The sequence below is a fragment of the Colias eurytheme genome, chromosome 18 (assembly GCF_061535395.1).
Source record: "Colias eurytheme isolate Ceu_HAF_F1 chromosome 18, ilColEury1 Martin Lab GWU primary, whole genome shotgun sequence".
Classification (NCBI taxonomy): Eukaryota; Metazoa; Arthropoda; class Insecta; order Lepidoptera; family Pieridae; genus Colias; species Colias eurytheme.
In genome coordinates, this window is record NC_142997.1 from 9,880,426 (window position 1) to 9,894,844 (window position 14,419).

The 14,419-nt window shown below is 35.9% G+C and overlaps 1 protein-coding gene across 1 annotated transcript in view; it reads left to right on the forward strand.

Moving 5' to 3' along the window:
• Nucleotides 1-5,378: 5,378 nt before the first annotated feature.
• The window catches only part of LOC149900891 (thyroid transcription factor 1-like), a 42,925-nt gene continuing 33,884 nt past the window's right edge, over nt 5,379-14,419 (forward strand). The window contains exon 1 of the mRNA XM_090112501.1: nt 5,379-5,605. Coding sequence (XP_089968627.1) covers nt 5,379-5,605 — 227 coding nt within the window. The remainder of the gene's footprint in view (nt 5,606-14,419) is intronic.

Here is a 14,419-nt window from a genome sequence, read left to right on the forward strand (position 1 = left end):
ATGCGATGCGATTTGCATTTTTAATTTATAAGCAAACTGATTTTTTTATATTAGGTACTTGTATATGATTATTGATCTTTAATAATTTACCAGAGTAATAGTATAATAATATTATTATTTAATTTATTTTTCTTCATTATTTTTATTCCGATGTCAAAATAAGTATATACCTACCTACCTACCTAGGTACGTAAGTATGTCTTTGTCTGTCTATGTCTATACCTACCTACTCGGTTTATATGTTGGTACATCAGCATTACAGACGTGCGAAGCCGGGGCGGGTAGCTAGTATACCTACATATAGGTATATATAAATATTAATATTTATGGGGGTTATGGACGGGGCCCTGCGCGCGGGGCACGGCCCGCTGTGGGACAAGTGGTGAGTGTGCTGTGTTGTGCTCGTGTGTTAACATCGCACGAGCTGTGCCACGCCGCCACGTGGCTACTGGACGGGGCCCTGCGCGCGGGGCACGGCCCAATATTATAGGTAATTTTATTGATCGGTTTCTCTATGCTGCACTAAGTAAGTGCCTATCCAAGCCATTTGCCCTTTTTTATGTACCTACTCTGCCACTTTTGATATTTTGTGTTCACCAGGAATCGAACTAATAATCGATTCCAAAATGTATTTCATTCATATAATATTATGTAAGTATGTACTAGCTTTCTGCCCGCGATAAGAAAAGCCCGCATAGTTCCCGTTCGTGTGGGATTTCCGGGATAAAACCTATCCTATGTGTTACTCTCTATATATGTGTGCTAAATTTCAAAAATAAATTTCATTGTAATCGGTTTAGGTAGTAGTATTTACGTGAAAGAGTAACAAACACAATACACATCCCCACAAACTTTCGCATTTATAATAGTAGTAAGATACCTATTAGTAGCACAGTAGGAAGTAGGATGTTGAAACACAGTATTGCAATATTATTTGTGGTTGAAACTTGAGAGGAAAGTCATTTAGGAGATAGCAGAGGGAAATGAAACAAACTGGTAGAGAAAATGTTTTAATTTTATAACATGTTCAAAATAAGCTATGCAGAAGAAATTAAAGACTTTTTGCATTGGCTATTCCGCGTTAGATTTATTATTTTTTCAGACTTTGTGGGTATAGGCGTTGGCGTTGTTAAAAAAGTCTTTAAATTGTAAAATGTAACTTTCCTTTATTGATATTTACAAACTTACCTAAACTAAGTGTAAACGACAATTATAGGTAGATCCTACCTATAATAGGTATAAAACTACTTACTTATACATATTGTTTAATGATGTTCCTAGTGTAGACTAAAATTAATTAAAAATATTCCATTAGTAGTAACATAGCCAGAAAACATTAATTTGAAATTTTCATGATTTTATACAAAACATCCAATAGATAGAAGTTCTCTCTTCTCTACTCTAGTACACTGTACATAGTAATTATAATTAACTAGATAATAATATTATTATAGTACTACTAGGTACTCCACGCTCTACAAAATAACAGAGCGGCGTTGCCACACTTCTCTCTGCAAGATTACTCAGTGTTGCAGTGAATGAATAACCATAAAATGTCAAATGGTAATTATATTTTAGCATGTATTTATAGTATGTATCCCTGTGATACCTATATTATCTACATTTAGTCGTTATGGGAAAAATTAAAAAAAAATATTTAGTCCCTGATTAGCCTGTCTTCAATAATTATTATAGGTAGTTCGTCTTATCACCTTTTTTTTTTTTTTTTTTTTTTAAAGTGGGGAAATCTTCTTAGATACCCCCGGCTCCCGGGGATGGAGCCGTGGTTATGTCGGATTTCTACCGACTAAAACCCTACTCTGTTCCATCGCTTTGCTTTGGACGGAACTGCGGGAACGGTTACGACTCTACCGCGTGTCCCGCCCAGCAGATGCCCGTTTCCAGGCCCACCACTAGAACCCCCCTCGCTGGCGGCTGCTGGAACGAAGGCTTACGCCACCAACGCGCAGACAATGGATCTTTCCCCGCTCCATCATCCGCGTTCCCCCGAACCCCCGACCCCATCACCGTCCGGCCGGAGGGTGCACGCCGGAAGGTCCTCCGATGTGTGAAATACACGTCGGGGGACCCTCCGGCGCACTTTTATAGAGACGGCCGTTTTACAGCGGCCGCCGCCCCACACCTCTCTGCAGGAGTCTCCGCGCGTCATCACAATGACGCGTCGGGATCCCGCCCTCCGCTGCACGGCGTGGCTTGCTAAACCAGCGAGCCCGCCGCGCCGCGACCTCTGGCCGCCATCCACCGCCGCATAAAAGCCGGCTCCTCTCTGGCCCACAAACAGGACCTCTGCCGTTGGGTCAGTCGAGGCTTTCCAACCCCAACTGCCGTTCAGCGCCACCTTTGCCTAGTGGACACGGGGTCCGCCAAGCCACGACCTCTGGCCGCCATCCCACGCCGCACACAGCGGCCGCTGGGCCACACCTAGCCCTGGCCGTCGGGCCGGTCGAATCTCCCCGACTCTAAACCAGCCGTTCAGCCCCATCGCTGGTCCAATTTCGCTTCACTCAGAGGGCCATAACTCTGAGCTACTGAGCCCCTCCGCCGCGACAAGGCCTGGACCGTTGGGGGGTCGTCTTATCACCTACACCTACACTACTGTACAATTTTGTACATAATAGATATCTGAATAAAATTAAGTTAGTATGCTGTAGGTACCTACTGTAACTAAGAAAACAAATATTATTAAAAATATTGTCTGCACTTAGACTGATCTATTTTGACGGTTCTTTACACCGGCAGATGGAAGAAATGCGGTCGGAAACACTTTTGAAAATGAGGCAATTGAAAAACTATGGCTCTCACTCGCAAATAAACGCTCACATTTGGCAAGGACAAAAAGAGATGCCGTCTGAAAAGCCTAAGCAAAAAGTCAGGAAAACAAAGACTCTTTTGCAAAAAATCAATGCTTTTAAGTTTTAATAAATAGGTATTTTAAATTTTAGTATAAATCAATTAGGTATGATCCAGGGAGAAAATACACGAGAGCGTTTGCATGGACAAAACTGAAAACACTACCTATCTATATCGAGCGTGAGTACATGGAGTAGGTACTTAGTAGTTTTATAAAGACCAACAAAAGTGTATTTGACCGCATTTCCTCTCAGACACAGTAGGTAGGTATAATTAAAGAATAAAGTAGGTACGATTAACGTTACATAATTAATTAATTAATATACATTATACCTACTTATACCTCTGTAAGTAGGTACCTAGCTACTATTACCTAGGTAGGTAGGTATAAAATACATTAGACAATAATACCTACCTATTTTTTTATTATTTGAAACTTACATTACACACAAACATTTCTTATACCTATTTAGTTAGGCACCTTAGTACCTACAAACATTTTCATTCTAGGTAGGTCTACACGACTTTTTTTTGCTAAGCATTGGTATCTAGGTATAAAATTTAACATACCTACGTAATAATGATTTAAATTATTTTATATTTTTTATTATGTTGTGGGAGTGTGAGTGTCTACCCAGTAGGTTTTGCGAATGTCAAAATTTTCGAAAATTTGAAGCATAAACTTCTGTTTCTTTTGATTGCGTTGGCTTATAAATTTGTTTTTTTTCATAACTTCAAGGGACCGTAGACTTGAGTATTCAATTTAAATTTCAGCTTGATATCTCCACGCGTTCAGAAAAAGGGTCGTGACAGACAGACAGACGGACAACAAAGAAGAAACTACACTTTTTTAGGTGATGCCCGTGAATTATGAAAGTTTATTCCCTACAAATAAATTATCATTTCATTTACCTAATAAGTAGATACCTACTCAATATTACAATGCATAGTATTTTCTAGTGTTAGATTTTACGCGAGTACCTACCTATTACCTATACCTATTTATATTTAGAAATTAAAGATTTTTAACGGATTTTAAACGCGATTTATTCATTATGTTATTTTCCCGACGTTTCGAACACTTTGCAGCCTGTCCGTGACCACGCTCTTTTCAGTCTGCCCGTGACCACGCTCGCTGTAAAGTGTTCGAAACGTCCGGAAAATAATATATGTATAATGAATAAATCGCGTTTAAAATCCGTTAAAAATCTTTAATTTCTAAATTACAATGCATTGCAATTTCATCGCTAAGTAACAAATACTTACCTAAATATAAGTAGGTACCCATTAGATAAAATATTAGTTCCTAAAACCCTTGATTTCTGCCAAATAAGTACCTATGCAGCTAGCAGTACTATAGGTAGGTCGTAGGCACCTAATTTGGATATATATTAATTATTAATTTGGTTTTACTACACGCTATAGATACAATTATTAAAAAAAAACATACCTACCTACTTAATCACAAACACAATTCCAATTTTAATACAAAATCTAAGTAAGTAGGTATCTACCTACCTAGTGTAAAACTTACTGCAGTTGCCTCTACACTATTTACATATTAGTTTTTATTATTTTATTATTGTCAGTTCAATGAAGAATGAACCAAAATAATTTCGCGTTAGTTGCCTGGTAGAGATCACTTAATTGTTTGTGATAAAACACACACTTGCAATATTGCATTTGTCCAATTCACATTTCCAACTAACAACATTTTTTTAAATAGGTAGGTAGATAGGTACCTACCTATCAAAGAATTGAACAAATCAAATAATTTACACCGAAAGTTGTCTATGTAAGTAGATTTATATACCTAAATTGATCATTTAACTTTATTTACCTACTTAGGTACTTATTTAGATACATCACAGAAAACTAACTGAAATAAGTAAATAAGTCGTTACCTGCCTACTTACATTATACATAGGTAGGTAGTTAAGTACCTACATGATATCGAAAAACCAAACATTAGCTATTAGGTATATATAAGATACTTATTATAATACGTATTCGTGTCATATCAATATCAATAATTACTAAGTTATGTCCGTGATAGAGCTCCAACACAAAAACACAGAAAATTGTAATATCACTGTATACATTAATTACCATAATCACAATAACAACGTCCTATATTCCCTGCACGCCTATACGAACTCGATTTTCATTGTCAGAAACCGAAATAGCAACAAAAGTTCACATGAAACACCGCAGTCGGTATAATTAGCGCGCGGGGCCTACAGCGCGGGGCTCCGAGCAGCGGGTCGCAGCGGCGCGCGGCGCCCCCACCACGCGGCCGGCGCGCACTGCCGCTGCGGCCCGGTGCCGCGCGCCGCCCTGCGCCCAGCGCCCGGCCAATGGGCGCGCGCTCCCCGCCACGGGGCGGCGCGCGGCGCGCCGGGCGGGGCCCGCTGAGTGGCCGCGGCCCGCGCCAGGGGCTCCGGCGCCACTCTCGCCCCGAGAGCCACTAGAGGCTGAGCCGTCGAGTGGCGTCGAGTGTCGATCGGATGTCCGCGGAGGGCGGCGGCTACTCGCCGTGTCCGGCGGAGGCGCTGCCGGAGCTGAGCGCGGCCGAGCTGGCGATGAGCTTGTCGCCCAAGTCGGCGCTGCTGCAGCAGAACCTGTCCCAGCTCCAGCTGCAGCATTCCACCCCGTTCTCCGTGACCGACATCCTGTCGCCGATCGAGGAGTACCGCAAGTTGGAGTTGGCGAATAACCCGCCGTCCCCGTACAGGTGCGTAGATCGATTCGGAGTGGGGCGCCCTCCACCCGCTGATTTTTCGAGTGGGCCGAAGGTCTCGAGAGCACTCGAGCGCGCCTAGTCGAAGGATATAGTTGGTGACGTTTGTTTGTGCAGCGCTATATATTGTGATCGGTCAAGTGATGATGCGATGTGATGTGAGGTCAACGATGTGCTCGCTGCTCGTTACGTGCGGACTTGGACTTGAATGTTTCGCGTTACGTATTGTTAGGGAATGCCACTCGAAGCGACAACGTAAACAAAATATTAACGTGATAGATAAGGAATAGTAAGGGACTTAGGACGCACCCTTGGAATACCCCAACCAGTACCGCCTACCTAATGAACCTAAATGAATATTATGTATGTATCATCCATTCATATTATTAATTTATGGATTCCAGTTTATATTATTAAAACTTAAAAGCGTAGGTTTTCATTATAAATCTAAATTATTATTTTCTTTTTATTTTATTATTTATATTTTTAATTTAAACAAATAAACAGTGCAGTTTTTCAATCAACATTAATACAAATATTAGGTATTAGGTACCTATTTTTTTTATTATTTCGGAATACATAAATATTACGGACCTAGTTAATATTTTACATAATTAAATAACAGTAAATAAGGCGACTCTACATCTGTTTAACTTTAAACTCTACCTAACCAAACGGTACAACTTCAACTTAACTTACCTACGGATAAAAGTGTTATGTATTCTAATGGATATACCTATCTACAGGTAGGAATATTTTTCATAATTTATTACCTAACGGCTAACAATATTATGTGTCGTTTTTTAACTCTTTAACTTAGTTTTATCTAATAAATTACCATTTATTTACCTACCTTTTAAAATTTGAATAGGTTTTTCAATCATAATATTTTTTATATGATTGTTGATACTTGATAATAATAGGTTATTTTTTAAAATAATCACATCCTATTACACTAAAGAAACATTCATACCCACTTATCAACATAATAGGTAGGTAGAATTAGAAATAAGGAGAATAGAAATAATTCGAAAACTACCTACTGTTTGGAAAAATAGATTTTTCTGATTCATTTGAAAATGTCAAATAATATTTCCTGCATTAAAAAATATTTCTTAAAATAGGTAAATAATAGTTCAAAATGAATAAAGGTTCAAAGACCCGACGGGTTGACATTGTATTAGGTAGGTAGGTAGGTACCAACCTAATCGAATTTTGATTTCAATGGACTTAAAAAAAAATTACAAAGAATTACGAAAAACATCGCGTTAAATAAAAGATAATTAAGATAATTTTATAATAAACGAACCGCGTTTAGGTCCTTGATAAAATATTTCCATTCAAAACTCAAAAGTTAACCAAAAAAGTGTGTGCGTGTAACCTTTACGCGCGATTGAAGTAAAACGCACTGTATGTCAATATAACCTTGTTATTGAATATTATAAAATGTCGCAATTGTCAGAAAATTTATTTTTAATTTACTTTTAAAAGTAATAAATAAACAAGTATATTTAGAGATTTTCAAAAAATTTTGCAATTTAAAATAATGTTTTTAAAACTGTTGAATTTTTCATTCACTTTGCTATTCACAATTGATCCGTTTGAAAATTTGAAAATAAATAATCCTAATTGATTATGATATTTGCCACTAGCTGGCGTATAAGTCAAGAAGCGTGTAGTATATGACATATACTTACAACCAATCAGAATTATTATTTTTAAATGGCGGAAACTACACAGCGTTACTTCCGTCAGAAAAAAAATCTGAGTTACTCCCTAGTCGCGCCTAAAGAAGTTTTACTTCAAAATTGTATGCATTACCTATTATATTTTTTATAGTCTGTAGCTAAAATGGTTTTCTTTATAGTACCTAATGCTGGGTTCCGTAAACGGTTTTATGTAACAAGATGGATGTTTACATTCTTCCTTCTAATAGTATTATTGGAAGAGTTTGAAATTCAAAATTGTACATAACTAAGCCGCTTGTCCAGACTTCGCCCGGATTGAAAAGTTAATAAAATATTGTAGATAGAGGAGTTTGGTAAATTGTAATGTATAAATATATTTTCTGATCGGGTATTGTTAGATAGTGACAACGAAACAAAAAATCGAATCTTTCCTCTTTCTGATATTGGCTTAGAAACATAAATAAATTATAGGTAGGTAGGGGAGACCGGGTTTGGTTGTCTCACGGGTTGGTTGTCACAGCGGTCTTAACACAAAACTGAACTATCGAATAAGTCTGTTGAACAGCGTGGCAAGAGCGATACAGTGACAACGCTGTCCCAACTTCGCGTCAGACCGCTCCGATCTGCCGTGAGGGCCTCACACGTGTTTATTGTTTTCGCACAGCAAAAGTAAATTTTTGTGCTGCTGTGTCGAACCTCGTAATTATATGTTCGTGTTTTACAGTAATAATCTTTCAGTTCATTTGATGATAATGAAATGTGTTTTATAATATCGTAGTATAGTTTTTTAGATATTCATTGATCGGAATTTATTATCAATTTTATTTTTCTAAAACGTGTTATGGGGCTCGTTGTCACAAATTTTTGGGGGCTGGTTGTCACATATCAACCAGCCCCCGGTATGCGAGATGACTTTATTTGCGTTTTGAGGTTGTTTGTTTTAGCCGTAAATTTTCAATCAACACCGGAAAATCACCCTAACAAACCTGCTGGAAGTCCATCTGTCCTTGATGACTCTATATTGACTCACGATTATTATTGTTTGCTAAAATTGTGATTGATGAATATTCAGACTGAAATAAAGACCGTAGACACGGTTTCATTTGGTTAAGAGTTCTTAATTAAAAACTATTCCGTAAAATTATAAGACCAAAGTGTGACTTTCTATTTATAAATTGCCTGTTATTTAGTATGTGACTACCTACCCTAGGCATTGTGACAACCATCCCTGACCCGGGGTTATAAGTCACATTTTTCTTTAGAGTGAAAATACAAAATATTTCTACAACTGATAATATTACACAAAAATACGTTTATTTCTTTTGTAACAGAATAATTACACTATCTTTTGGTATACAAATATCATTCCTAAACAACGTATTTTGGAAGTTAAATAAAAAAAGTTAAAAATGTGACTTTCATCCCCGCTCTCCCCTACCTACCTTAAAATGAATACTGGATAATGTTTCTGGAATATTTAGAATTTCCTACTAACATCACCCGTAGGTGAAAATTTGGCTTCAATCATCATTAGGCTCAAAATTAGCTTCTTTTTACGAAGCATATCAACATTTCCTTAGGCAATTTTTTAAACTGTGTTTAATGTCGCAGGTGGTCTAAGAAATAGCTAATAGAAGAAGGTACCTATATACCTACAAAAAAGGTCCTTAACTTAGGTAGGTAATGAGTTTAAGCATCATAACATATTTCCGAAGTGCTGTTATATGGCTGAACATAATAAGTGTCTGGTATTACACTATATACAAGCTCTAATTTTTGTGACAAACCATATTAAAATTAACAGCACTATTATGCTATCGTGAAATGCTTAAAGCTTTAATTTCATTTGTCGCCATTTGCTTTCCTTTTCCTATCTTACAAAAATAAACAAGTTACTAAGATCTGACTAGAAAGGGAATGAAATCATTTGTATTTTGTACCAATACCTTTATAAGGTACTTTAATTGTTAAAACTATTACTATAATCTAAATTTTGTGATATTTGTTAAAAATAGGTTATGTTTTATAAAAAAAAAAAATATACTAATAAAGTATATTAGCGAGGGCGCGTGTATTCTTTCTCAATAACATGTATATTTCACCCGACAAACTGATGCGCGCAGCTAATTTCACTCAAAACATTCAGAAATACAGGCGGTACTTACCCATCATTCAATATTAATTTTCACATTTAAATATTTCAAGTCCACATAACGTTGCACGATCAAAAACAGATCAATATATTTTTAAAATCAATAAGATTTTCTTTTTTACAAAGGAATTACAACAGTTAGCATTGTTATGAAATTTTAATAACAGATTGTAATTTTAAAAGCTATATAATGACTGTAATGAAGTCGCAAAAAATGTCATTTGTTTATTCATGTGCTCATAACTGTCTTAATTAATGATTTAATACGATAATTATAATGCTATTAAATTGCCTTTATACAGGGTGTCCCACTATTGGTATACTAAGCGCGAAGGAACTTGTAGTTTTGCATACACTGATCACGTAAAAAATACTTGAAAAAAAAATTACGTCCAAAATTTTTTGCTAAATTTTTCCTGAAAATCTATGTTTTCTTCTCTAGCTTCGCGCTGCCGGCATATACCGCTTCTCTAATATGAGCATTTTATCTATGAAAACATAATCTTAAACGATAGCTCACGTGCTGGTGGCAAAGTTGGGCGGCTCGCTTGTTATGGGTGTACACATAGAGTTTTAAGAATTCATCTATTTGAAAAAAAAATGCGTCTGGAATTTTTTAATTATTTTTTACGTACTCAGCGTATGCAAAACTATAACCTCCTTTGAGCTTAGTATACCAACAGTGGGACACCCTGTATAACTCAACGCTGTCTAAAGGGGGGGCCCAAATTTTACTTATAAGAGTCGTATAAAAGAAATACAGCCGATATACGATTTGGTTATAATGCTTTGTACATGAACTCGTGCTATCATAAGTTTGTTATAATGGTGTTTTGTGCTTGCTGGGCATTTTATAATATCACTAGCCGTCCGCCCCGGCTTCGCCCGTGGTACATGTTTACGTTTTCTCTACATAAGAACCATCCTCGTACTTCAAGGAATATAATAAAAAAAGAATTATCGAAATCGGTTCAGCCGTTCTCGAGTTATGCGCTTACCAACACATTTTGCGATTCATTTTTATATATAAGACTAGCGGTCCTCCCCGGCTTCGCCCGTGGTACATATTTACGTTTTCTCTACATAAAAACCATCCTCGTACTTCAAGGAATATAATAAAAAAAGAATTATCGAAATCGGTTCAGCCGTTCTCGAGTTATGCGCTTACCAACACATTTTGCGATTCATTTTTATAATATAAGAAGATAAGATAGTAGGTATAAAGTATGACTTATTCTAGGGACTAGGTACGGTCTACCTATATCTTGACGCATCAGTTAGAAACAGCCACTAAATTCTAACTCTTCCTAATACATGAGCTTTTCATTTATTCATTCTATACATGAGCTATTTATTTATCAATAAGTACTATTTTCTTAATAGGTTCCTAGTAACATATTATTATACTGAAAATTAAGAAGAATTTATATTAGATATTGTCTGGAGAAGAAAGTGTCTGTCTGTTGCGCTTTGAATTGAAAACAAGCCACATTTTGTTGAAAATTTAACCGCTAAAGGCTTAGCTAATAAGCTAGTTTATCACGTGGTTTTGTCTATGTATGAAACCATTCTATCTTTAAATCTTAGTCACTCTCAACCATTTAATATTCAGACACAACGTTCCGTACGAATTTAGAATTTTAAATGAGTGTAGTTCTGCGCACGAGTGTGCAAACACTACAAGTGGTGATGGACTCACGCCTGCGCACTATTTGGCAAATGTAGATTTACATCTTGACAAACAAATTTTTTTTCTGTAGTCATTTACCGGATAAATGGAGGGAACTACTTTTTACCAAGTTTGTGGCTGTATTGATGTTCATTGTATACTTCATAGTTTTTTACAGTTTCGAATTTTTGTGATACAATTCGAACATTTATTGAAATTTTAGGCATTTTAAGGTAGGTAGGTATGCTTAGGTAATAATTTTGTGAGTATTAACAAAGTCACTTTCTCTGTCCCTATGTCCATTTGTATGCTTAAATCTTAAAAACTACGCAACTGATTTTGATGCGGTTTTTTTTAATAGATAGAGCGATTCAAGAGGGAGGTTTTAGTATATTTATTAGGTTTTAGACAAAGCGGGCCTTCGCCCGCTAGCGGTAAACTAGTGTAAAATATATTCGGGTTGTTATGGTTTCAAATGAGTCCTCAACAACTATTTAATAACATAAGTAATAATTATTGATCTTGTATCAGTATTCCGTGCTTGGTCTAGAAAAGAACCTGATGTCGGCTCTCAACTCGACGATAAAGTACCATTTACCTTGTTATTTCATTTTTATCTACGCGGAAAATATTTAGCTTATTTACTGTAGAGTGCAGATTCTTATTAATAGGTAATTAATATTCTGCATATTTTGATAACTCGACACCTATACCTACGCACGTTTCGTCTCGAAAAAATTTAAGTCAAAATGTAAGAAACAAATTAACCAATAAGGAATTTGGTTTAAAAATTGTAATGGATTATAATTACTATAACTATAAACATATAAAAAGTTACTTACCTACTCACTGTTTCTTTTCACAATTCGACCTATTCACTTACAGTTAATAATAATTAATTTAACAAAATTAACACTCCACAGCAAAGATAACATTTCACCCAATAAAATTACACAAGCAATTAATTCTAAACATTCCCGCCAATTTGATTATGTCAAAATTTCATCTACCCAGTAATGTCTATGACACCCCATGTCACCATAGATAGGTAATAATTATAATATGTCACAGACTATAAAGTTATCATTCTAAATGGCCGTAAAGCTTAAAATCCTGTGAATTTATCAATTGAATGAAGTGAAGATAGGGTAGCGAGGGATTATATTGTGTAAATAGGGATTAGGCAGATAATCTGGGGTTTTGTTCGGAAGTGACGTGTTGGCGCCGTTGCTTGCGGGTGGCATATTTGGGTCAATTTGCGATGGAATCATGAGTAAAGACAAATGACTGAGAATTTCCTGATCCTTAGTAGATATTTTTTTTTAATGAACTTTTGAAAGTGTCTTTGGTACTTTTAAATAAATAAGTACAATTATTACATAATCACAAGGGTCGGATAGTTGGTATTTTAGTTTCATGTGCGTAGTCATGACCGAGAATTTCCTGCTCCTTAGTAGATACCTAACTTTTTATATGAATGAACTTTTGAAAGTTGCTTACTTTTTTTCTTTGTGTTAAATATCCAGGCTTAGTTTTATAATAATATCATTTTATTCTCAATATGTGGGACTTTGCATCACCATGGATTTAATATGTGGTTTATAAAACATGTTTATTTTTATGAATTATACTATCTACATAATATTATAAGCTCACAGGTGATCTTACAAACCATCTGATATTGGGATTCAACTAATATGAAGTATGAAGTCGATCTTCAATAACATCAGAATATTCCTATTCCCTCAGATCTAATAGCCCTGTTATTACTTTAAATTTAAAACCTATATTTGTTTCCATTTCTACTACAAGTATGTTATGAGATCGCATCTCAAGCCTTACCCATTTTTCAATTAAATCTGTAAAAAATATGTGGGTACACGTTTGATTTGCTAACGTTGAAATAATGTTTGTTTGATATGATTTAATTCAAAATCTGCTTGATCGATTCAACATCTTTAATATTATCTAGCTTATTATTAGTACCTAAATAATAATAAGCTAATACTTATTAATTTTAACAAGGGAAAACCAAGATAAATGGCCAACATAATTTATCTCTCTCTACTCAAATGAAAATGACAGTCTTGGGTTGATTTTTTTTATTCCTACTTTCCTACTAACTTCATGATAGGGCGTAATGTTGCAGTTATGTACCTACTTTAAAATAAGTCCTTATTCACTAATATAGCACAGGAATAACGTAGAGCCCAATACACTGCCTTGTGGTACCTACACTTGAAATGACCGTAGAATTTTAGTAATGGTGTGTTGATTTTCCTGTGTTTTCACATTATTTTTAAGTTTACGAAATAGCAAAAGTGACAGTGTCGAAAGCCTTCATCAAATCAATATTAATTATCAAGTAATTTAACTAAAGAAATGGCCTACATGCAGAATCGTAGCGTGCCTTGGCGGGGCCCCGTATAAAAATTTGTTTGGGGGCCCTTAGGAAGTAAAGATTTCTCACAAAAGCGCACATTGGGGGCCCCCTTAGCGCGGGGGCCCCGTATAATTGATACGGCAGATACGGCGGTAGCTACGCCCCTGCCTACATGACTTTGAACTGCTTGTAAGGTTGACAGAAAATCATATTGTTAAACTTTACGATTTAAAGAAATTTTCAGTCCTCTAATTCTATTTCGAACTAGCGGTCCGCCCCGGCTTCGCCCGTGGTACATAATATTTACGTTTTCTCTACATAAGAACCATCCTTGTACTTCAAGGAATATAATAAAAAAAGAATTATCGAAATCTGTTCAGCCGTTCTCGAGTTATGCGCTTACCAACACATTTTGCGATTCATTTTTATATATAAGATTACGATAAAGACTTAATAATGGAAGTAACAGGGTTTCTCATGCAGTATATTAGGTACTAGATTTGATAATACGAATCACTACGGATATTTTCAAATAGGTACTTATTCTGCAATAATCTAATTTTCGAGCAAGCCGCTTGTTTAATATGAAGTAGGTATATATTTTGCTATATATCAGATTCAATTAGGAATAATGCTGGAGATGGTATGAAATATCATAAACGTGCAATTGATTGGATTGAATGTAAACATCGATGTTTGTTTTACTCACTCTTTCACAAAATCGTCTGATCGGACCTCTATAAATTATGGTAGATACAGAGATAGATAACCTAACCTAATACTATATTATTTTCAATGATTTTATACTGATTTAAATTGAATTTAAATTTAAAACAAATTAAGAATAGGTACGCGACACATCCGTTTGCTTTTGCATCCAAGGGGGAAGAGGAGAAAATTAGCCCATTTTCATTTG